The sequence below is a fragment of the Anolis carolinensis genome, unplaced genomic scaffold, assembly GCF_035594765.1.
Source record: "Anolis carolinensis isolate JA03-04 unplaced genomic scaffold, rAnoCar3.1.pri scaffold_11, whole genome shotgun sequence".
Taxonomy (NCBI): Eukaryota; Metazoa; Chordata; class Lepidosauria; order Squamata; family Dactyloidae; genus Anolis; species Anolis carolinensis.
In genome coordinates this window covers 3638285-3663240 of record NW_026943822.1, presented here as the reverse complement: position 1 = coordinate 3663240, position 24956 = coordinate 3638285, and the positions used below count along the sequence as shown (strand labels likewise).

At 45.7% G+C, this 24956-nt stretch overlaps 1 protein-coding gene across 2 annotated transcripts in view; it reads right to left on the bottom strand.

Moving 5' to 3' along the window:
* Positions 1-24956, bottom strand: part of agbl1 (AGBL carboxypeptidase 1) — a 581450-nt gene that overhangs the window by 526550 nt on the left and 29944 nt on the right. For both annotated transcript variants that reach the window (XM_062963555.1, XM_062963554.1), the window contains exons 3-5: positions 19996-20142; positions 18437-18568; positions 9006-9099 (exon numbers count right to left, since the gene is read on the bottom strand). In XM_062963555.1, the coding sequence (XP_062819625.1) occupies positions 9006-9099; positions 18437-18568; positions 19996-20142 (373 nt within the window). The remainder of the gene's footprint in view (positions 1-9005; positions 9100-18436; positions 18569-19995; positions 20143-24956) is intronic.

The following is a 24956-nucleotide window of genomic DNA, read 5'->3' as shown; positions in this document are numbered from 1 at the left end:
AGACAACAGAAGCAAAGCCCATGCATTTTCATCTTCCCATTGCCTCCCTTCTCATGTCCCTCCTTGTCTCCACTTCTGTCACAATTTAAAATGTAAACCCCTCAGGGAAGAGGCGGTCTATTTTTCTTACTTCACTCACTATATTTATGGCACTCTATTAAGGATAAATAAACTTAACTGTGTAACTATGAATCATTTATGCTTCACTAAAGACAATGCTGGAAGTTTGTGCAATACGTTCTACGAGGAACTGCCTCTCAAGGCCAGCCAGTGGCTTTCGTTCACACAAAACGCGGATGTGCAATTACTCCTTTCCTCTTTTTTAAAGAAATTCCACTGGTTCCCAGTCCATTTTGGAGCCTATTCCAAAGTTTTGGTTTTGAAAGTTTTGGTCTTAATTTGGTTTCTAAATTAAGAAGTGATATGGGAGCGGATAGTTCAAACTGGGTGGCAATTGTGCTTTCCCTTTTCTGCAAAATGACTATCAACACATCCACAGGTAATATCAAAATCAATAATTTTGATCCCCCCCCCCCACAAAACCAGCTCTTGCCTTATACATTGGATTGACTTATGCATTAGTTACTAGAGTTGTGCAATCCAGATAAACTGCAATCTGTTTTGGTGTCTTGGATTTTGGTGGGGGCCCGAATCCATTTTTCAGGAGCCACCCAAATTCGGGAGGGCACATATCTGTTTTCACTCGGGTGCTGAAAAGTTTGTTTTCCATCTGGCCCATTATTGGGGGGGGGGGGGCTTCCTTTAAAAAAAAACTCCTCTTTTTTACTGATATGCTTCAATCTCCTTTCTGCTTTGGGTTTGCTATATCTGCCTAGAAGATCAGGGGGCAGAGGACTCTTACAAGTAAAACAAGCAGTCAAAGAAGAAGAACATGCCCTGGCAGAATATGGAAAGCAAAGTGAAGAACCTGCTTTGATTGAAGTCAAAAATCAGAAACTCCTCAAAGCACAGCAGACAAAAAATCAGTACAAGAAAACCGCACTACAAACTAGAGCTGACAGCTGGCACAACAAAGCATTGCATGGAAAGTTCCTTGACAAAATTGAAGGAAAAGCTGATAAGGAGAAGACCTGGCTCTGGCTCACGAATGGGACCCTGAAGAAGGAGACAGAAGGCCTGATCCTTGCAGCCCAGGAGCAAGACATCAGGACAAAAGCAATTAATAATAATAATAATAATAATAATAATAATAATAATAATAATAATAGAAGACCTGGCTCTGGCTCACGAATGGGACCCTGAAGAAGGAGACAGAAGGCCTGATCCTTGCAGCCCAGTAGCAAGCCATCAGGACAAAGGCAATTAATAATAATAATAATAATAATAATAATAATAATAGAAGACCTGGCTCTGGCTCACGAATGGGACCCTGAAGAAGGAGACAGAAGGCCTGATCCTTGCAGCCCAGGAGCAAGCCATCAGAACAAAGGCAATTAAGGCCAAGATTGAAAAATCAGCTGATGACCCAAAATGCAGACTGTGCAAGGAAGCTGACGAAACCATTGATCATATCGTCAGCTGCTGTAAGAAAATTGCACAGACAGACTACAAACAGAGGCACAACTATGTGGCCCAAATGATTCATTGGAACTTATGCCTCAAGTACCACCTCCCAGCAGCAAAGAACTGGTGGGATCACAAACCTGCAAAAGTATTGGAAAATGAGCACGCAAAGATACTGTGGGACTTCCGAATCCAGACTGACAAAGTTCTGGAACACAACACACCAGACATCACAGTTGTGGAAACGACAAAAGATTTGGATCATTGATGTCGCCATCCCAGGTGACAGCCGCATTGACGAAAAACAACAGGAACAGTAGTGGGGTGGCAGAACCTTGAACTTCCTACTAGTCTTAGGCAAAAGGAAACTGTTGTTGCCTCTTCTTGCTTCATTTTTTAAATGCTGCCTTGACCATACTCTGACATGGCTTTGTCACACATGTCCTGATTTTCATTTGTGAAATGTTGGAGGGTATGTTATTGCAAACGATCCTTCCTAAGCTCATCGTTGCTACCCCTGCTCAAAACTTTGGTTATCTCTTTTTGTCTCTTTTCCTTCATTTGCTGCCTGTTGCCTTAAAGCAAAGGAAGGTAGGGCAGCAAGCCCTGCTCCGGTGTCCAAATGCATGTGTGTTTGCTCATTTATGAAACATACATGCCCTGTAAATCTTGCTCTGAGAACTGACTGGGGACAGGACTCCAGCAGACAGCTGCCCAACTAATTTTAGCTTGACACTAGAGACTCAGGGCAGCTCTCAGTCTTGGCAAAGGGTAGGGAAGCATACTTATAAATAAACACACGGTTTGTCTGACCCTGCAAACTTTATTGGAAGATACATCTGGAAAGCAGCTTCCAACCTATTTGATAGTTTTCAAACTACGAGGGTTATCCAGAAAGTAGATTATGTTTTGGAATTAAAAATGAACAAAGTGTAAGAGAAAACATTTACCATATGCAGTTGAAAGCCACACCGAAATACCACTTCTCAACATAGTCGCCATTCAAATCTAGGCACTTATCATAGCGAAAAATGGGATTGGCAACTCCTTCCCCACAAAACTCTGCCGCTTGCGTCCTCAACCAGCCAGTCAGCTCTTCCCGCAGCTGCGCATCGACGCCAAAACGCTGTGTCGAGGATGCAAGCGGCAAAGTTTTGTGAGGAAGGAGTTGCCAAGCTCATTCATCGCTATGATAACTGCCTAGATTTAAATGGCGACTATGTTGAGAAGTGGTATTTGGGTGTGGCTTTCAACTGCATATGGTAGATGTTTTCTCCTATACTTTGTTCATTTTTAATTCCAAAACGTAATCTACTTTCTGGATAACCCTTGTATATCTTTGAGAGCCATCATGTTTAGAGGTTTGAGTGTTGGAGATCAGAATCTCGACTTGGCCGTGGACATTCACTGAGTGACCTGGGGCAAAGTGCAGGCTCTTAGCATCAGAGGAAGAGAAAGGCAATAGAGATGTGTCTGAAAAGTTTTCCTTTGTTTCCTTCGTGCTATCATTTCGTTTCGACCGTTTGTCTACACAAAATGAATGATGGCATTTTTGTAGGAAATTAGAGGCGACACAAAAATAAAAGCTGCACAGTCATCATGCTTGCTTCTGTTTTCCTTTCGTTTCTGCCCCGTAAAAATAAGCAGGTACTGACAAAGGGCTGCTTTCCCATTACAGCTGATGTGTACCAATGGGTGTTAATAATAATATTAATATAAATAACAATAGTTACTCTGGTACCCTAAGCTGAGTCTGGGAGAGGAGTGACTCCCAATTACATCCGATGTGTATCAATGGGTCTTGATAATAATATTCATATTAATATTAAGAACAGCAGTTATTCTGGCATCCTAAGCTGAGTCTGGGAGAGCTGTGCCTCCCAATTACATCCGATGTGTATCCATGGGTCTTGATAATAATATTCATATTAATATTAAGAACAGCAGTTATTCTGGCACCCTAAGCTGAGTCTGGGAGAGCTGTGCCTCCCAATTACATCCGATGTGTATCCATGGGTCTTGATAATAATATTCATATTAATATTAAGAACAGCAGTTATTCTGGCACCCTAAGCTGAGTCTGGGAGAGCTGTGCCTCCCAATTACATCCGATGTGTATCCATGGGTCTTGATAATAATATTCATATTAATATTAAGAACAGCAGTTATTCTGGCACCCTAAGCTGAGTCTGGGAGAGGAGTGACTCCCAATTACATCCGATGTGTATCAATTTATTTTTTATTTATTTATTTATTTCCATCATTTATATGCCGCCCTTCTCACCCGAAGGGACTCAGGGCGGCTCACAATACAGTAAAAAAATAAAACATAGCAATATAAAACAATCAATTTAAAACAATCCCATAAATACATTTAAAACAGTATAATAAAATACTTAATCCATTCGTCCACATAAACCTTGCACGTAAACCCTAGTCCGGACCGAGTTAAAGCCATCATAATTCATTCATTAAACGCTTGTTCGCAAAGCCAGGTTTTTACCTTTTTTCTGAAACTCAGAAGGGATGGAGCCTGCCGGATGTCACTGGGGAGGGAGTTCCACAGCCGAGGAGCCACCACCGAGAAGGCCCTGTCCCTCGTTCCCACCAGCCGCACTTGTGAGGCAGGTGGGACCGAGAGCAGGGCCTCCCCAGATGATCTTAAAGTTCTCATGGGCTCATAGGAGGAGATACGTTCGGATAGGTAAGTTGGACCGGAACCGTTTAGGGCTTTGTAGGCCAAAACCAGCACTTTGAATTGGGCTCGGTAGCATATTGGCAGCCAGTGGAGCTGACGCAACAGAGGAGTGGTGTGCTCCCTGTACGCCGCTCCAGTTATAAGCCTGGCTGCCGCTCGTTGTACTAATTGAAGCTTCCGGGCCGTCTTCAAAGGCAGCCCCACGTAGAGCGCGTTGCAGTAGTCCAAACGAGCTGTAACTAGAGCGTGGACCACCGTGGCCAAGTCAGACCTCCCAAGGAACGGGCGCAGCTGGCGCACAAGTCTGAGTTGTGCAAAGGCTCCCCTGGCCACCGCCGAGACCTGGGGTTCCAGGCTCAGCGATGAGTCCAGGAGAACCCCCAGACTACGAACCTGTGTCTTCAGGGGGAGTGCGACCCCGTCCAACACAGGCTGTAACCCTATTCCCTGTTCAGCCTTACGACTGACCAGGAGGACCTCTGTCTTGTCTGGATTCAATTTCAATTTGTTAGCCCTCATCCAGTCCGACACAGCGGCCAGACACCGGTTCAGGACCTGGACAGCCTCCTTAGTGACAGGTGGGAAGGAGTGACAGAGCTGGACATCATCTGCGTACAGATGGCACCTCACCCCGAAACTCCGGATGATCTCTCCCAACGGCTTCATGTATATGTTGAACAACATGGGGGATAGTACTGACCCCTGCGGGACCCCACAAGTCAATGGTTGTGGGGCCGAGCAGGTGTCCCCCAAGGACACCATCTGGGACCGACCCTCCAGGAAGGACCGGAGCCACTGCAGAACAGTACCTCCAAGCCCCATCCCGGCAAGGCGCCCCAGAAGGATACCGTGATCGACGGTATCGAAGGCCGCTGAGAGGTCCAGCAGAACCAGCAGGGACACACTCCCCCTGTCCAGTTCCCGGCGTAGATCATCGACTAAGGCGACCAAGGCTGTCTCGGTACCATGCCCCGGCCTGAAGCCAGACTGCGCCAGATCCAGAAAATCAGTGTCAACCAAGAATGCCTGGAGTTGTGCGGCCACCACACGTTCCATGACCTTGCCCAAAAAGGGGAGATTGGAAATAGGCCGAAAGTTCTCTAATTGAGTGGGGTCCAGTGATGGCTTCTTCAACAGCGGTTTGATCACAGCCAATTTGAGGCTCGCTGGAAAAATGCCTTCCTGAAGGGAGGCATTCACCACCACCTTCACCCACTCGGCCAACCCCCCTCTGGCTTCCTTTATCAGCCAGGATGGGCAGGGGTCTAGGATGCATGTGGTAGCCCTCACCTCTCCAAGCACCTTGTCCACATCCTCAGGCTGAACCAATTGAAAAGAATCCATCAAAATAGGACAAGCAGGTGCTCGTGTTACATCCTCGGAGACTGCCGTTAATATGGTGTCAAAGCCTGAGCGGATCAGAGCGACTTTGTCCGCAAAGAACCGAGCAAATGCTTCGCAGCGGGCTGCCGAGTTGTCAGGGATCCCGTCTTGAGCGACGGGATTTAACAAGCCTCTGACAACCCGGAACAGCTCCGCCGGACGGTTCTTTGCAGACGCAATATTAGCTGCCAAGAAAGCATTCTTTGCAGCATCTATTGCCGCGGCATATGCCCTGAGGTAGAGACACAGCCGTGTTCGGTCTGATTCGTTCCACTCTGAACGCCACACGCGCTCTAGTTCCCTCTTTTTTCGCTTCATCGCTGCCAACTCCTCAGTAAACCAAGGAGCTGGTTTAGCTCGGTTACTCGAGAGGGGACGTTCCGGAGCAATCGTGTCTACTGCCCTAGTCATCTCCCTATTCCAGAGAGAGACCAGGGCATCAACAGGATCACCAACCGAGGCGGCAGGAAACTCCCCAAGAGCCATCAGGAATCCATCTGGATCCATAAGCCTCCGGGGGCGGACCATTTTAATAGGTCCCCCACCCCTGCAGAGGTTAGGTGGTGCATTCAGCCTAAACCTGATCAGGTGATGGTCGGTCCATGGCAAAGGAGCAATGGTAAGCTCCTCCACACCGCCACCTTCCTCCCATCCCTGGCAGAAAACCAAGTCAAGTGTGTGCCCCGCTCTGTGGGTGGGACCAGATACCAATTGGGACAGCCCCATGGTTGCCATGGAGGCCATGAAGTCCTGAGCCGCACCAGTCAGGATGGTCTCAGCATGGACATTGAAGTCCCCCAGCACTAAAAGCCGCTGGGACTCCAATGCCAGGCCCGAGACCACCCCCGCTAGCTCAGGTAGGGAGACTGTAGTGCAGCGGGGTGGGCGGTACACTAACAGAATCCCCAATCTGTCCCGGTCACTCACCCTCAGGTGGACACATTCAAACAAGGTTGACTGCGGGATGGGGCACCTGATCAGGGGGATAGACTCCTTATAGACCAGTGCAACACCGCCTCCCCGTCCACCGGATCTTGGTTGGTGCTGCACGGCATACCCGGGAGGACAAAGTTGGGTGAGATTGACCCCACCCGCCTCATCCAACCAGGTCTCCGTTATGCACACCAGGTCTGCCCGTTCATCCAAGATGAGGTCTTGGATGATTGCTGTTTTTCCATTTACATCAATGGGTCTTGATAATAATATTCATATTAATATTAAGAACAGCAGTTATTCTGGCATCCTAAGCTGAGTCTGGGAGAGCAGTGCCTCCCAATTACATCCGATGTGTATCCATGGGTCTTGATAATAATATTCATATTAATATTAAGAACAGCAGTTATTCTGGCACCCTAAGCTGAGTCTGGGAGAGGAGTGCCTCCCAATTACATCCGATGTGTATCCATGGGTCTTGATAATAATATTCATATTAATATTAAGAACAGCAGTTATTCTGGCACCCTAAGCTGAGTCTGGGAGAGGAGTGCCTCCCAATTACATCTGATATGTATCAATGGGTCTTGATAGTAATATTCATATTAATATTAAGAACAGCAGTTATTCTGGCACCCTAAGCTGAGTCTGGGAGAGCAGTGACTCCCAATTGCATCTGATATGTATCAATGGGTCTTGATGATGATGATGATGATGATAATAATAATAATAATAATACTCTGGGAAAGACCCAAACATTTAAAAAGTTGGTGAGCTAAAAGGGGTCGAAATGCCCTCCGTGTGACGATTTTCACCCCTCTAACCCAAAAACCAGGGGGGGGGTGAACCTTAGAAGCCCTCCCATTGCCACCAATGGTCTGAAATTTTCCAGTTTTTTTTCGTAAGCCAGATGAAAATTCGTGTCATATAGGCGGCCCATTTTCATTAGCAGGACACAAATACAAAAATGAGACGACATGAATGAAACTACACAAAATGAACAGCAATTCCATACGAATGCACACTATTAAAAGACAACCCCCCTTTTGAACACATGTTTATAACGTTTCACTGGGATCATCATAAGTCAGAAACAGTTCAAAGGCCCAAACAACATTACCCTATATACTCATGTATAAGTCTAGACACGGCTTCTGGGCTTTGTGGATGACTGGATGGGAAAATGGTTGCAGCTAATCTCTTGTAATATCAAGGCCCCTTTCCACTCTCTGTGGAGTGACCCTTGACATATCCATGGGACACATCAAAATCCATAGTTTTGACCTCTTTAATGTATACATGAGGTTGACTTATACATGCACATATATGATAGATTCCTACTGTAATGAATGATGGATGTGTGATATGGTGATGTGACAGGGAAGAATCCTTTTATCCTACCACTGCCACCAATTTGTAATAGATGGATGATGGATGATGATTGTAATGGTGTGAAAGCCAATTGTAAATGTTGTTTCCACTCTGTAGGGGATTTTTGAATCTTTTAATCCCTCTAGATTATAAATATATATATCACCTTTATATGAGGGGAAGGATTACAGGGGGTGATCTTTATTTCAAGATCCCAGCCTCTGTCTCGGTAGTTAGGGATTTCTGTGTTGTGGTTCCCTTTCTGAGGTAACTGTGACTATTATTCTTCCCAAATTAGGTGATTTATTAAGGTAACTGCCACCAACACGAGGCTTTTGAATTATCACCAATGAAATTTGGCTCCACAGACGCAGATGAGATGAAATGAGTCAGTTATTAACAAAGAACAACAAGTTTATTACGTACAAGGCTTATGGTTGCAGGTTGATTGATTTACTTATGGAACTTTAAATAAACAAGTGGTTTAATAACTCTTATAACCACCACAACAGTAGTCTTTGGTGTAAATCCACTCTCACTCTCCTACTGATGATATAAATTGTAGCGAACTCTAACCTCAGCTGAGTTCCTTAGTGAACAATGTCCCAACTACAATAATAGCTTTTAATTTGATCTAATACCGATCAAATCCCTGATCACTAGTCTTTTCTCAACTAGAGATCTTAACTAGGCTCCCTTTAGTCTGCCCTGACTAAAGATTTTTTTGGCCAGGCCTGTCTCCTCAGCCCTTCTTGACTGAAAAGCCTGCAGCCACGCACACATACACTCTCACGCTCCTTTCTCCTTTTTAAAACTGCCCTTTTTCCCTTTTCTTGCCTCTGCCCACTTCTCCCTCTGATGAGCTAGCCAACTTCGTCTCCTTGGTAACCGCACTACTGTGGATTGAAACAATATGGCTTCTGTTTCAGCTACTGTCAACTGAACACAAATACATACTCCAACAGACGAAATTAAAACAATAACTGTAACTTCTCCACACTACACATACACACGTTACATAAAATGTTATCCAAAACTAAGATAAGTTACCTGTCCCAAGAATCTGGAGAATGTACCGTATGAGTTGCAAGCCTACCTTGTTGTTCTGGTGCGCTTCCTGGTGTAAGGTGTGATCACTTTGAAAAGCAGCTCCATCGCCCCGTTAATACCCAGCATGGTTCCAGCTGTAACTGTACAATTGAAAGAATACAGCAGTTTGGGTCAGAAGAAGGCGTCTGTATATATTTGAAAATATGACAGAAGTAATTATTTAGTAACAGTCTGTGTGGCATAGCCGTTTGGCCGTTGAACTCGAGCCCACAAAGCAATCTCCACTCAGCCATGGAAACTATTGGTTGACCTCAAGCAAGTCCATTCTCTGAGTTGTACAGAAAAGAAATAGAAAACCTCCTCTGAATAAATCCTGAGAAGAAAGTGCTATGATAGGGTTGCTCATAAGCCAGAGGCAATACAAAGACATGAAACCAATAGGTTTGTGGGATTATTGACAAAACTTTGGACCCGCTAAATGTTTTTCTGTCCAGGCAGAATAAATTTGTATGAGGATTAGAAGAACCTCACAAAAATGCATAGTACACACAAACTTTATTATGGTCCATGGAACTACAGCTGTTGAATAAATAACATACAGGTATTTACAAATCCCTCATAACCAGGGAAATAAACTATACAAACACATACTACACAGTGTCAGGTAATGCCCTGATCGGAAACTAGGCTCTTTCTCAGTCTTGCTGCCACTGGAAGGAACGTTGCCACCATGAGGGTCACCCCATGGTGCTTGTCCTCCAAAAGATGTCTGACCTTTCCTTGCGGGAAATGGTCGGACAATCGGGTCAGGATTGGGTGTAAGAGTTGGCCACGTTGGGCTGAGTAATAGTGACACTGCAACAGGATGTGTTCAGATTATTCTATTTTATTTCCACCACACAGGCATAATCTTTGGGAGTAGGGGATGCAAGACAGTCTGCCATTTAGCAGCTCTGATGGAAATACGTTTAGTCTCGCTTTTGTGAAGATTCTATGGCAATTAGACACTGTGAGACTGTTAAGATATATTTTTACATAACCTGAATGGCTCTGTGTATGGTAAGCTCAAGGATCTAGGGCAGTGATTCCCAAAGTGGCCTCTAGAACGATCCAGGGGGGCGGTGATGGCACCTATTAGGACACGGGGGCGGGGCCAGGGGAGGGGCGTGGCCTCTTCCCAAGTGCCGGAGACAGGGCTGAGCACCTGAGGCGCCTGTTAGGACACAGGGGGCGGAGCTAGAGGAGTGGGCGTGGCTTCTTCCCAAGAGCCCGGGACAGGGCTGAGAATCTATACCTGTTGCACGCCAAGGCAGCACAAACACTGGAAACTAAACAGAGACCAATACTCATATAATTTATTATTAGCAAATATAAATTCAGGAATGCATAAGCAGAAGGGATTAGTGGGAAATAGTCCTTTGTGAAAAGGTATGAATAAGTCCAAAAAGATGAAGGAAAATGTCCAATATTATTGTCCAAAGTCCAAAAGTGAAACACGCTCAAACTGTTGGGAAGTTTGAGCGGGGAACAACAAGGAAGCAAGGCTGAATAACAAGGTCCTCAGTCACTAGGAGATCGTGGATATCAATGCAGGAACAAGACGAAGTGAAGATCAAACTTGATTCAGGAACAAGGCAAGGAAGTTAATTTACTCCGGTTTAAATCGGGAGTCGCGACTCGGCTTGGCCGCCAGAAACAGGAGGCTTGGCTTGGTGAAATCAGGGAACTGGAGTCGGTGAAGTGTTCTCAGGAAAACACTACGATGACACCGCAAATTGTCAGCAGTGCAAGACACTTTTATGGAACGAAGATCAGATCCAACGAAGGGAGACCAAACTCCCCAAAAGTTCCCAAGGGAATCTTCTTATCCACAATCCCCTCGAGATGCCAAGCGGTTACTCCTTCTAAGCCCTTGTTTTTCTGATCTCTGGCGATGCAAAAACTCCTTTCGGTTGAAGGGCACAGTCTCTGGGGAACTCTGGACATCTGGTTCAGCCACGGGAGTAACATCTCCAGTATCTCTCCCAATTAAGGAAGCATCTGAACTATCAACAGCCGGCAGCTGTAACTGAAAGGAGCTCGGAGAACTGGGCAAAAGTTCAGAATAAGCTTCATCCTGTTCAAAAGTTCATTTCTGGATCAGGTTCAGAAGCCAAAGGTGGCTGGGGTATGACAATACCTGAGGCTCTTGTTGGGACACAGAGGGTGGAGCTAGGGAAGGGGGCGGGGCCTCCTTCCAAGAGCCTGAGATAGGGCTGAGCCTCTATATCTCCCCTGAGAGGCCTTTTAGGACTAAAGGGTGGGGCTAGGGAAGGGGGTGGGGCCTCCTTCCAAGAGCCCGAGACAGGGCTGAGCCTCTATATTTCTCCTGAGAGGCCTTTTAGGACTAAACGGTGGGCCTGCGGTGGGGGTGGGGCCCTTTCCTAAGAGCCCGAGACAGGGCTGAGCCTCTATACCTCTCCTGAGAGTCCTTTTAGGACTAAAGGGCGGGGCTAGGGGTGGGGGCGGGGCCTCTTCCCAAGAGCCTGAGACAGGGCTGAGCCTCTATATTTCTCCTGAGAGGCCTTTTAGGACTAAAGGGCGGGGCTAGGGGTGGGGGCGGTGCCTCTTCCCAAGAGCCCGAGACAGGGCTGAGCCTCTATATTTCTCCTGAGAGGCCTTTTAGGACTAAAGGGCGGGGCTAGGGGTGGGGGCGGTGCCTCTTCCCAAGAGCCCGAGACAGGGCTGAGCCTCTATATTTCTCCTGAGAGGCCTTTTAGGACTAAAGGGCGGGGCTAGGGGTGGGGGCGGGGCCTCTTCCCAAGAGCCCGAGACAGGGCTGAGCCTCTATATTTCTCCTGAGAGGCCTTTTAGGACTAAACGGTGGGCCTGCGGTGGGGGTGGGGCTCTTTCCCAAGAGCCCGAGACAGGGCTGAGCCTCTATACCTCTCCTGAGAGTCCTTTTAGGACTAAAGGGCGGGGCTAGGGGTGGGGGCGGTGCCTCTTCCCAAGAGCCTGAGACAGGGCTGAGCCTCTATATTTCTCCTGAGAGGCCTTTTAGGACTAAAGGGCGGGGCTAGGGGTGGGGGGGGTGCCTCTTCCCAAGAGCCCGAGACAGGGCTGAGCCTCTATACCTCTCCTGAGAGTCCTTTTAGGACTAAAGGGCGGGGCTAGGGGTGGGGGGGGGTGCCTCTTCCCAAGAGCCTGAGACAGGGCTGAGCCTCTATATTTCTCCTGAGAGGCCTTTTAGGACTAAACGGTGGGCCTGGGGTGGGGGCGGGGCCTCTTCCCAAGAGCACGAGACAGGGCTGAGCCTCTATACCTCCCCTGAGGCGCTTGTCAGAACACAGGGGCGGGATTTTGGACAAATGAAGCCCTGTGCCAGTTAAGTTATGAGGCCCCTTCCTTGGGGCCCATAGGAGCTAGGCCCAGTATGCTGGTGCGGCCTGTTTTGTGGCACACTCCCATTGACTATCAACTCTATCATTATGTCTGGAATTACTCCGAAACAGAACGCCTTCAAATTGAGAATTCCACCACATAAGCAAAATCTATTACAGTAGAGTCTCACTTATTGTCACAGACAGAACGCCACCAGATAAGATTCAACACAGTTTATTAAAGATACAGAACCAAAAATGCCCGTAAAAGACAAAGGGCTAGGCAAAGACTCGCCTTCAATATGAAAAGACACTAAAAAACAGTTCAAAAGATAAACCGGATTAAACAGGAGTTTAATCCGGGTTAAACCAAAAATGCTTACTTCAGCCTGACTCTTAAAACAAACAAAAACTGGTAAACTAAGATTCAATGAAACATAAATAACTGGCAGCAGATTACTCTCTGCTACTCAACAGCTGTGGTTGATTAGCTAAGTTGTTACTCCTCCATGTAGCAAGCGAACTCCGGGTCCAAACACATCAATCAGGGCAGAAGCAGTCAGCGGGGTCCCAATCCGGTCCAAGGTCGAAGGCCAGGTACAGACGTCTTTAGTTCACCAGTTCCACCGATAATCACAGAAGGGATAGTCCAAGGTCGTAGTCAGTCAGTCAGTCAGTCAGTCAGTCCAGCGTCAATCCAGAGTAGGCAATTAATGTCCGTCAAAAAGACGACGGAGGTCCAAGGTATTCAGCAAACGAATCACACCCGTCTTCAGGAAATTCCCAACAAGAGCCCAAGCGTTCGTCCAGATTACCTTGCCCAACGCAATTAGCCCTGGATTCTAAACCCCATTTTATGCCAGTTCACAACTCCTCATCGCTATCAGCTGTTACCCTAATTCCAGGTGCCTCATCATCATCCTCCTCATCAGAACTAAAACACCTTTGACTACGCCCCACAGCATCCCCAGCTGTGGATCCCGTCCCATCCCTCCAGCTCGTCCACGGGTCTAATCCTGCAACCCCCCAGACGCCTCCCATACTATCATTGCCGGTGGCACCCAAATCCTCCCTCACACGAGTCCATTCCATGTCATCCTCCTCTGAGCTAACCATTTCTTCCTCCATTCCCTCGGTAAAACCCTCAAAGGAGTCTTCGTCAGTTGGTTCTGCAAATAAGTCCCGCAGCCGTTTCCTTTCTCGCTCCTCAAGAGAGTCTGACTCCCGAGGAGTCTTATGACCATGTCTCCCAGTATCAGAGCCATAAGGCTCAACCATAACACTTATCCAACACTCGCTTATCCAACGTTCTGGATTATCCAACACATTTTTGTAGTCAATGTTTTCAATACATCATGATATTTTGGTGCTAAATTCGTATATACAGTAATTACTACATAGCATTACTGCGTATTGAACTACTTTTTCTGTCAAATTTGTTGTATAACATGATGTTTTGGTGCTTCATTTGTAAAATCATAACCTAATTTGATGTTTAATAGAATTTTCCTTAATGCTTCCTTACTATCCAACGTATTCACTTATCCAACATTCTGCCGGCCCGTTTATGTTGGATAAGTGTGACTCTACTGTATTTAAAAAATTATTGGCAATAAGATGGGGCCCACTAGCCAACACCTCAGCACAATGGCAAACCCGGCTCTGCTTCTGGCAGAAGGCAGGGCACAAGGGAAGAACGTGCAGGGCAGTCGGAATAAACACAGCACGCTGTAAGCTAAATCAAGACACATTTCAACTCCCGTCTCCATTTACATTCACCTTTTCAAATCATGCTTACCTTGGAGAAAAGGCCTGGGACCTGGGAACTTGGCGGCCTGCCCAGGAAGGTCCACAGTGTGAAACTATAGTGCGGGCTCTTGAGCTCCAGCAAAGGAAACCAACGGGGCCAGCAGCCAGTTCCATTAAATCTTCAGGGGGAAGACTGATAATGTCAAGCATGTCAGCCTGGGCCAAACGCTTATGGCCCAGTTAGGATTCTCCCAAGTCGAACGGCTCTTGGGTTAGAGGAGGTCAGGATGAATGTGAGAGCAGCTGGGGAAGAGGACACGCCAGGAATCTGCTGGGATGGGATCCTTCACTCTGGTGCATGTTTAAGTGGCATCTACCATGCAGTACAAACAGATGTAATAATAATAATAATAAAACTTTATTTATACCCTGCCACCATCTCCCCAACGGGGACTCGGGGCGGCTAACATGGGGCCATGCCCAGAGCAATACAATATAACAAAATATAAAACAACATAACATAGCACCATTAAAAATACAATAAATGCATCAACATCAAGAAATCAAATGTAGGGAGTGGGATGTTCAAGGTAGATGATGCTCCACATACTAATAGGGTTGCCAGAGTGAAAAATGGAGAAGCCTCCTGTCCAGATAGTCCTGGAAGATTCTTTTAAAGCTGTTGTCCAAGAGGGGATAATTTCAACTATGCTATAGGAAGAAGTGTGTTAAAGCGCTGAGCTGCTGAACCTGCAGATCGAAAGGTCCCAGGTTCGAATCCGGGGAGCGGAGTGAGCGCCCGCTGTCAGCTCCAGCTTCTGCCAACCTAGCAGTTTGAAAACATGCCAATATGAGTAGATCAATAGGTACTGTTCCGGCAGTGCAGTCATGCCTATGGCCACATGACCTTGGAGGTGTCAGTAGATCCAAGTCATTAGATGTGAATAGATCAATAGGTACTGCTCCGGCGGGAAGGTAACGGCGCTCCATGCAGTCATGCCAATGGCCACATGACCTTGGAGGTGTCAGTAGATCCAAGTCAGTAGATGTGAGTAGATCAATAGGTACTGCTCCGGCGGGAAGGTAACGGCGCTCCATGCAGTCATGCCAATGGCCACATGACCTTGGAGGTGTCAGTAGATCCAAGTCAGTAGATGTGAGTAGATCAATAGGTACTGCTCCGGCGGGAAGGTAACGGCGCTCCATGCAGTCATGCCAATGGCCACATGACCTTGGAGGTGTCAGTAGATCCAAGTCAGTAGATGTGAGTAGATCAATAGGTACCGCTCCGGAGGGAAGGTAACGGCGCTCCATGCAGTCATGCCAATGGCCACATGACCTTGGAGGTGTCAGTAGATCCAAGTCAGTAGATGTGAGTAGATCAATAGGTACCGCTCCGGAGGGAAGGTAACGGCGCTCCATGCAGTCATGCCAATGGCCACATGACATTGGAGGTGTCAGTAGATCCAAGTCAGTAGATGTGAGTAGATCAATAGGTACTGTTCCGGCGGGAAGGTAACGGAGCTCCATGCAGTCATGCCTATAGCCACATGACCTTGGAGGTGTCTACGGACAACACCGGCTCTTCGGCTTAGAAATGGAGATGAGCACCAACCCCCAGAGTCATTGGACACAACTGGACTTAATGTCAGGAAAAACCTTTACCTATACTATAGGCAGCATAATACTTTATGGATCATCAAGCCAGCAATGGTCATATTCAAACCATCAAAACCATGATGGAAAATTTGGAGGACGGTATCAATCCCTTCATGGAGCCCCGGTGGCGAAGTGTGTTAAAGCACTGAGCTGCTGAACTTGCGGACCGAAAGGTCCCAGGTTCAAACCCCGGGAGCGGAGTGAGCGCCCGCTGTTGCTCCAGCTTCTGCCAACCTAGCAGTTTGAAAACATACCAATGTGAGTAGATCAATAGGTACCGGACATACTGAAATGATTTGCTTTTGCCTGAGTGAACCGGGAAAGGAATGTTTCCACTTCCTCCTCTCTTCTCCTCTCCTCCCTGCTGAATACAAACTAGAGTTGTATGCTGAATTCATTTCTCCTGATTCTTCAGGAACACGAAACAGGAAGCCCCCTCCCCACATGAAAATCAGTTTGTCACGAAAGCAAGCTGGAGCCGATCCCGACTACTTTCGTTTCGCCTGCAGCCGTGCGCCTCCCAGGACTTGCCTTGGAAAGAGAGTGCATATGTGGTGTGTAGGCCCAGAAAGCCCACGCGCCTGCCAGTACCTGCAGCCGAATGCCTCTTACTCTGAATTAGAAACAGCAGGTAAAAAGCCTCCTTAAAGCGCATGCCATAATGGTCTGATAGAAAATGGATCTTTCAGGGCCCCAAACCAAAAACAGATACCGTTGCAGTTCAGTCTTATGGTGAAGGGGGATTTGGGTTGGCACAGTTTGAAACTGAAAATGTTAGGCAGTCTGAGCAGACAGAGATGCTGAGAAGGCCAGCCAAGACGGTCAAGAAGATGAGATAGTAGAGGCTTCAGATCGGAGTGACCTTTCCCAGCTCTCAGAACGGGAACGGGAGGAGGGCAGGGAAAGTCAACAACAACCAGGTGGTTCTGAAAGTGACAATGAGGAACTCCAATTAGACAGAGAAACTAGACTCCGTAGATGTTCACGATGGATTGCTGCCAAAAGGCTAGGAACCCAAGGACAAAGGAATGCTTTTATGTCTTGTAAGAATGGGTAAATTTCAGTTCAAGCAACTTAGCTGTTGGAGCAAGATTTCCTGCTTTGGTCTTGTCTTGCCTATGGTTCCTGGTTTAAAGCCTCAAGTCTTGGTGCAAGTGTTGCCTATGGTTTCGTGGGAAAGTATTCTTGCTTTCATGCTCCTGATGATCTCCTGTACTTTGGATTTTGCTTTGATGTTTTAAGTCTTGTCTTCTAAGGATTGACTTGCTGTTTCGGGACATTGAACTCTATTTGGATTACTGCATTTACATTTGGATTATTGCATTTCCTTATGGGTTTTTACCTTACTTTTGCTACCTTTTCATCAATAAACTGTTTATATCAAGTTTGTCTCAGTGTGTGTTGAGAGTAAGGTGGACCCTTGTTGGGGTGCAACAGATACTTGCCCTCCCGATTTCAGGGGGCTCCCAAAAACAGATCGAAAGCATGAAATGGGTCAAAATTTACCCCTAATGCAAACTCCTTTTACATTTTGATCTCAACTTGCAGCAACTGAAGTAAGTTGAGAAGAAAAGAAGAAAGGGCAGAAGAGGAGAGAGAACCTGGGACACTTTAAAAGCAGGTGGAAAATGGGATGAAAGAAGTTTTATTGAAAGTAATTGTGAGTAATGCTAGTTATCCCGATGCCTGTTGTTTTGCTCCTGAGCTCAGCTCCAGCCTTTCCTTGTTCCCTCCTGTGACGGCACAAGTGGCACCATCTATATGTCAAACTGTAAGTTGCAAGATTTGAATTGTTGTATCATGCCTGATTTTGCTTTTACACTGTAAATGTAGTTGGACTGATTGGTTTATAGCTGTCAATCAATGTTGTTTGCACCAGTTATATTGCTCCCTCAGCTCAATTGTTTGACTCCACCCTTTCCTGGAGTGGGTAGGTGTTTCCTTTTTCATTCCACCATCAAGCTTTCTACCAGATGGATGTGTGAGAGAGACTTGGCTCTAAAAGCCCTTGATTAAGTTACCTCTCAGCACCAATTCTGAGGTTCTTACCCTTGAGACTTATGCTTCATGTTCAGGGCCAACCTGGACGACGTTGAGGAGTCTCAAGCGCCTTCAAATCAGTTCTTTGGCAACAGAGGAAGACTGTGTCTTCAAACATAGGCCATTTGGACTGAGGCTGAAGTTTGCTCCGGCATTCACAGCCATTGAGAAAGAGGGACCTGGAAAAGCTTCTCAGCTGCAGAGCTCCTTGGACTTAAGACAACCAAAAACTGTAATGTATATTTTCCTTTACCCCTTTGAAACCTCCAGTTTATTGGGATAACCTTTTGTGAACAATAAAACCAGTTTTGAGTTATCTACAGTGTTTTGGTCCTTGGGAGTTCCAGTTTCCCTAAAGGAGGGCAAGAAGCAATCCCCTGGGGAAAGATGTCACGTCCATGCCTCTTTCTCTAAGAATTATAGCCTCAGGCGCAATCCCTCTGTGATCTTTTAGTGATCTTCAACCCTTCATAAGTTCTAAACCTTATTTTTTTTCCTACCCCCCCCCCTCCCCTCCCCTGTTTTTTCTTTGTTTTATTTGATCTTTTCTTCTTCTCTTGCCACAAATCCCAAACCAATGCAAGATGCATTTCTGGAAGTGCTGGCAATGAGTCTAAGCATTCATGACTATAATCAAACAGATAACATACAGAAGCTTCCACGCACTCACCACTAGAAGCATACACTTGCAGGGCCCAAAGACAGTGGGTGAGATTCTGGGGATGATTTATGTTCTTCCTTGCCAAGCTGAGTGTTGTGTCAAGTGCTCCCAGTCTTTGTGCTTTCAGTCCAAATTTCTTATCTGAAAGAGACAGCAAATGAACAAGGAAACAATAATTACTAAGGTACATCTTCCAGATACTGGCACAGTAGACAAGACCTTCAAGTACTGAAGTACTGTAACTTGCAGAGAGATGTATCAATACATCCAAACTATTTTATCTAGTGTTCCTAGCAGGGCGATAGACAGAAAAAAAATTCAGGGAGGTGGGACTTTTTTTTTTTAGCGAATCATGAAGAGTAGTTCCATAACGCAAAATAATTTAGAAATCAGGCTCCATTGATAAACTTCAGTGGACACTCAAGACAGATAAACTTCAGTGGACACACATGGGGACTTGGTTAACCAGTTAAAATTCATGAGTAAATGAATTTATAGTTTTGTGAGATATTTGCGTTGTTTTTCTGCCCTTACCTGATAATTACTATCCTCGTTCATTCTATTTCCCCTTTTTACTACAGCACTTTTATCTACCTCATCAGACTCTGAGTAAAGGTAAAGGTTTCCCCTGACGTTAAGTCCAGTTATGTCTGACTCTGGGGGTTGGTGCTCATCTCCATTTCTAAGCCAAAGAGCCGGTGTTGTCCGTAGACACCTCAAAGGTCATGTGGCCATGGGCATGACTGCATGAAGCGCCCTTACCTTCCCACTAGAGCGGTACCTATTAATCTACTCACACTGGCATGTTTTCGAACTGCTAGGTTGGCAGGAGCTGGAGCTAACAGCGGGAGCTCACTCAGACTCTAACCATGCATTATTTACACCACTGCCCAGCCTTATATTTTAACCTGCTGTACTGTTATTATATTGTTGTTAAAATGTTCGGTTAATATGTGTCATGTTAAATGTCAATGATATCTGTTTTATTGTGAATGTATTTTATTTTGTTTATTGTGGAAATTGGGCTTGACCCCCTGATAGCCGCACCAAGTCCCTGTGGGGAGATGGAGATGGGGTATAAAAATAAAGTTATACAGTAGAGTCTCACTTATCCAACACTCGCTTATCCAATGTTCTGGATTATCCAACGCATTTTTGTAGTCCATGCTTTCAATAGGTACCACCGGAGCGGTACCTATTGATCTACTCACATTGGCATGTTTTCGAACTGCTAGGTTGGCAGAAGCTGGAGCTAACCGCAGGCCCTCACTCCGTTTCCGGGATTTGAACCTGGGACCTTTCGGTCTGCAAGTTCAGCAGCTCAGCGCTTTAACACATTTTGCCACCGGGCCTCCCCAATCACAGCACTACACCAGCTATTAAACAATGTTATATTTTAAAGGGGAAAAGCTCTTGGAAGTATTCCACTCTTTAGGAATTTATTACTGCATCCAGGGATCTCGCATAATTAGGAGCCAAAAGATCTCCATCGTGAAAGGGCGCGTGAAGAAGCACATCTGGAGATACAGCACAATGATACACGTATATTAAAAGCTTAGGAGTTGTACCTTTTTGCCCCACTTTGGCCAAGAGACGAAGCAGAGGCAAGAGGATCTCATAGTCAGGAACGGGCACCTGGGCAGCATTCACCAAGGCTTGTAGAAGTGCTTCACTTCCGCCTTTGCTGATCGTGTAGAGAAGCCTCCTATTTGTCCCTAGGTGGAAACCGATGAAAGGATAGTTAAAGAAGCCTCTCCAGAAACCTCCTGCCATTCAAGTGTTAGGCCCCATCTACACTGCAATGCATGTTGTGACTGCGCCTTCGGGGATTATGGTTGATGGTGATGGGATCCGAAGAGGAAGAAAAAACCCTTGTGATGAGGGTTCACTGGAGGAGTTGCGCAGAAAGCGACTTAGAGAGCTATATGGGGGATCTTCTGAGGAAGATTCAGATGGGGAGATGGATGCTGAGGAACAGGTGGTGGCTGGGGAAGCGGGCACTGAATGGGCACAGCCACCGGAGATGTCTGGGGATTTGGGGCCTATGGATACTACTGAACCTGGGGTTTCTGCAGGAGCTGATCCCACTTGGGATGCTTGGAGAAGGGAGGATGGTTCTTTAAGTGTTCATGGGGCTAAGTGTGGGCAGGATGATTGGGACTCCGACGAACTGTTAGGCACTCCTGATCCACGAGCTCTAGCTGTGTGGAGTTCGGACTCTGAGTAGATTTGGGACACCTGGTGTTTGGGTGTGAGTGTTTGGTCACCCAGGAGGAAGGGGAATAAAATGGGAATGTTTGGCCAATGCACTTTGCGTGTGGCAAGGTGTTGCTGAGGCGCCATTGGGATCTCTGTGTTTCCGTGAAGACTGGACTTGGACTGTGATTCGGATGTAAGTTATCTGGGACTGCCTTACAGCAGAGGGATGGAGCTGTGTGGGTTTCCCTGGATTGCATTCTGATTACTATTTCTAGCTGCTGATACCATCTGGCTTGGCTTTCGCTGTGTCTTATCATGGACCTGGTTTGGATGACTGCACCCTCTTCGGACTTTGGATTGAATTTGACCTGGCTTCTGTCTACGCTCCCTGACTGACGACTACTCCCGGCTTCTGACTTCTGGAATTTGCTGCTGCCTCTCGACCTGACCTTGGATTCTCCTGATGACGGCTATTCACCATCCCTTTGAAGCTTTGGCTTTATCTGCACCATGGAAGCAGTTTACTGCTCTTCTAGTTTGTTTGTTTTTAAGCCAGTTTGCTGTTTTTCTTTTGGGAACTGTCCCTTTAACTCTGCAGCTTTTGGAAGGTTGCAAGCCTTCGTTTATTTTGCATGTTATCTTGCAGTCAACTCTATTTGTTTCTTCTAAGCTGAATTGAAGCGTCCTTAGTTTTTATTGAATGCCAGCATGGGAAAATAGCATGGCTTGTTTTTGTGTTATTTTTGGCTTATCTTCAGAATAAACTCTGTTTTGTTTGTTAACTGGTGTCTGACTCTTGACAATACACACATACACACACAGAAGGGTTGAATGAAAAGTAATGCCTCCGCCTTCGTTTCTTTGGTTTGGATGGGAATATTTTAATAAATCAAATGCAGAAATAATCCTTAGAATGTGCTCTTTAACGACCACTATTTACTTTTCCACATCATCACCAGACAATTGGATTCATTTCTGCCAACAATGAACAAGTTTTCTGAAGCCATCACGGAAGAAGTCAACACTCTGTTTCCACAACCACCGTAGAATCATAGAATAGTAGAGTTGGAAGAGACCTCATGGGCCATCCAGTCCAACCCCCTGCCAAGTAGCAGGAAATCGCATTCAAAGCACCCCCGACAGATGGCCATCCAGCCTCTGCTTAAAAGCCTCCAAAGAAGGAGCCTCCACCACAGTCCAGGGCAGAGAGTTCCACTGTCGAACAGCCCTTCTCACAGTGAGGAAGTACGAATCTAGTTTCAAGTTGTAGTAGCCATAATAGTGCATAAAATAAATCCCTTAATGTGCTCCAATGCTCCGTGGTTCATGTAATCACTATATGGCCCTTAAACTGGTTCTAGGATTTCCTGTATAATCATCTACACAGTGAAATCACTTTTTTCAAACTGCAAACTCCTTTCCTGTAGTTTGAAGCCATTGTTCCATTGTGTCCTAATCTGCAGGGCAGCAGAAAACAAGCTTGCTCCTTCCTCCCTATGACTTCCCCTCACATATTTGTACATGGCTATCATGTCTCCTCTCAGCCTTCTCTTCTGCAGGCTAAACATGCCCAGTTCTTTAAGCCGCTCCTCATAGGGCTTGTTCTCCACAGTACTCACAGTACTCGTTCCTGCACAGTTCTTCCAATAGCCAAGCAAAGCAATAATGTGACCCACACGTTCTTGTGAAATGTTGTAAGCCGCCCTGAGTCCCCACGAGTGAGAAGAGCAGGGTAAAAATGATGTAAATAAATGCCGATGAAGCTTGACATTTCTCTCTGAGTGATATGACGATCGTCCTGAATCAATCCGTCAACCTTTTGCTTGTGAAATTCGGTGGTTGCTATCACAGGACGTCCAACTCTTCCTTTTTTCACATAAGTCAGATGTTCCCAACTCAACATCTTTAAACTTACTCGCCCAACAATGCATAGGCTCACATCAACACAATCTCCATAAGCAGCTTGCATTCTCTGAGGAATCTCCTTTGGGGTGACACCTTCTGATGTCAAGAATTCAGTGACTGAACATTACTTAAGTCACATTGACCGACTGTCTGCGTAGGGTTCTATACTTGGCACTTTAACAACACAACCGTTCAATGCTAAGGCTTCCCCGTCTGAGCAGGGTTCCATACTTTGCACTTTAACAACACAACCGTTCAATGCTAAGGCTTCCCCGTCTGCGCAGGGTTCCATACTTTGCACTTTAACAACACAACCGTTCAATGCTAAGGCTTCCCCGTCTGCGCAGGGTTCCATACTTTGCACTTTAACAACACAACCGTTCAATGCTAAGGCTTCCCCGTCTGCGCAGGGTTCCATACTTTGCACTTTAACAACACAACCGTTCAATGCTAAGGCTTCCCTGTCTGTGCAGGGTTCCATACTTTGCACTTTAACAACACAACCGTTCAATGCTAAGGCTTCCCCATCTGCGCAGGGTTCCATACTTTGCACTTTAACAATACAACCGTTCAATGCTAAGGCTTCCCTGTCTGCGCAGGATTCCATACTTTGCACTTTAACAACACAACCGTTCAATGCTAAGGCTTCCCCGTCTGAGCAGGGTTCCATACTTTGCACTTTAACAACACAACCGTTCAATGCTAAGGCTTCCCTGTCTGTGCAGGGTTCCATACTTTGCACTTTAACAACACAACCGTTCAATGCTAAGGCTTCCCCGTCTGAGCAGGGTTCCATACTTTGCACTTTAACAACACAACCGTTCAATGCTAAGGCTTCCCTGTCTGTGCAGGGTTCCATACTTTGCACTTTAACAACACAACCGTTCAATGCTAAGGCTTCCCCGTCTGCGCAGGGTTCCATACTTCATACTTTAACAACACAACCGTTCAATGCTAAGGCTTCCCCGTCTGCGCAGGGTTCCATACTTCTCACTTTAACATCACAACCGTTCAATGCTAAGGCTTCTCCGTCTGCACAGGGTTCCATACTTTGCACTTTAACAACACAACCGTTCAATGCTAAGGCTTCCCCGTCTGAGCAGGGTTCCATACTTTGCACTTTAACAACACAACCGTTCAATGCTAAGGCTTCCCTGTCTGTGCAGGGTTCTATACTTGGCACTTTAACAACACAACCGTTCAATGCTAAGGCTTCCCGCCAAATGGAACTAACTGTAGAGTCTACTGAACAAGCCAGTACATGCCATAGACCAGCACTGCCATCTGCTGAGGAATTACAAAGGTGGAGGCATTACTTTAAATTCAACCCCGGTATATATGGGGGGTTATACAGCATTATATTTCAGTGGTGATCCCTCGACTGTGGAACTCCCTCCCCAGTGAAATCAGATTATCTCCTTCCCTCCTAGTCTTCAGAAGGAATATAAAAACATGGCTTTGGGATCAGGCTTTCAGTAATTTAGTATAGCGCAATAATAGACTTGGAATTACAGTAGAGTCTCACTTATCCAAGCTAAACGGTCCAGCAGAAGCTTGGATAAGCGAATACAGTAGAGTCTCACTTATCCAACACTCGCTTATCCAACGTTCTGGATTATCCAACGCATTTCTGTAGTCAATGTTTTCAATATATCATGATATTTGGGTGCGAAATTCGTAAATACAGTAATTACTACGTAGCATTACTGTGTATCGAACTACTTTTTCTGCCGGATTTGTTGTATAACATGATGTTTTGCTGCTTAATTTGTAAAATCATAACCTAATTTCATGTTTAATAAGCTTCTCCTTAATCTCTCCTTATTATCTAACATATTCGCTTATCCAACATTCTGCCGGCCCGTTTATGTTGGATAAGTGAGATTCTACTGTATCTTGGATAATAAGGAGGGATTAAGGAAAAGCCTATTAAACATCAAATTAGGTTATGATTTTACAAATGAAGCACCAAAACATCATGTTATACAACAAATTCGACAGAAAAAGTAGTTCAATATGCAGTAATGTTATGTTGTAATTACTGTATTTACGAATTTAGCAGCAAAATATCATGATATATTGAAAAAATTTACTACTAAAATGGCTTGGATAATCCAGAAGCTTCGCTTCACTTTATTTCTTAATTAGTCGCTCTCCACCAGAGTGCTCCGAACGACTTACAATTTAATTGATTTAATTTAATTTAATTTGATTTGGATAAGCGAAGCTTGGATAAGTGAGACTCTACTGTATGTATAATTGATGACGGAACGGCCTTGAACTATGATTTTCAGATGATGTGATTGTAATATTGAATTCAAAATTTCAAATGTTTAATTTGTGCTCATTTTTAAATTTTAATTTACTTTTAGTCTCTGTATGTATTTTAAGGCATCTGAAGGTTGCCGCTAGTAAGCCGCCTTGA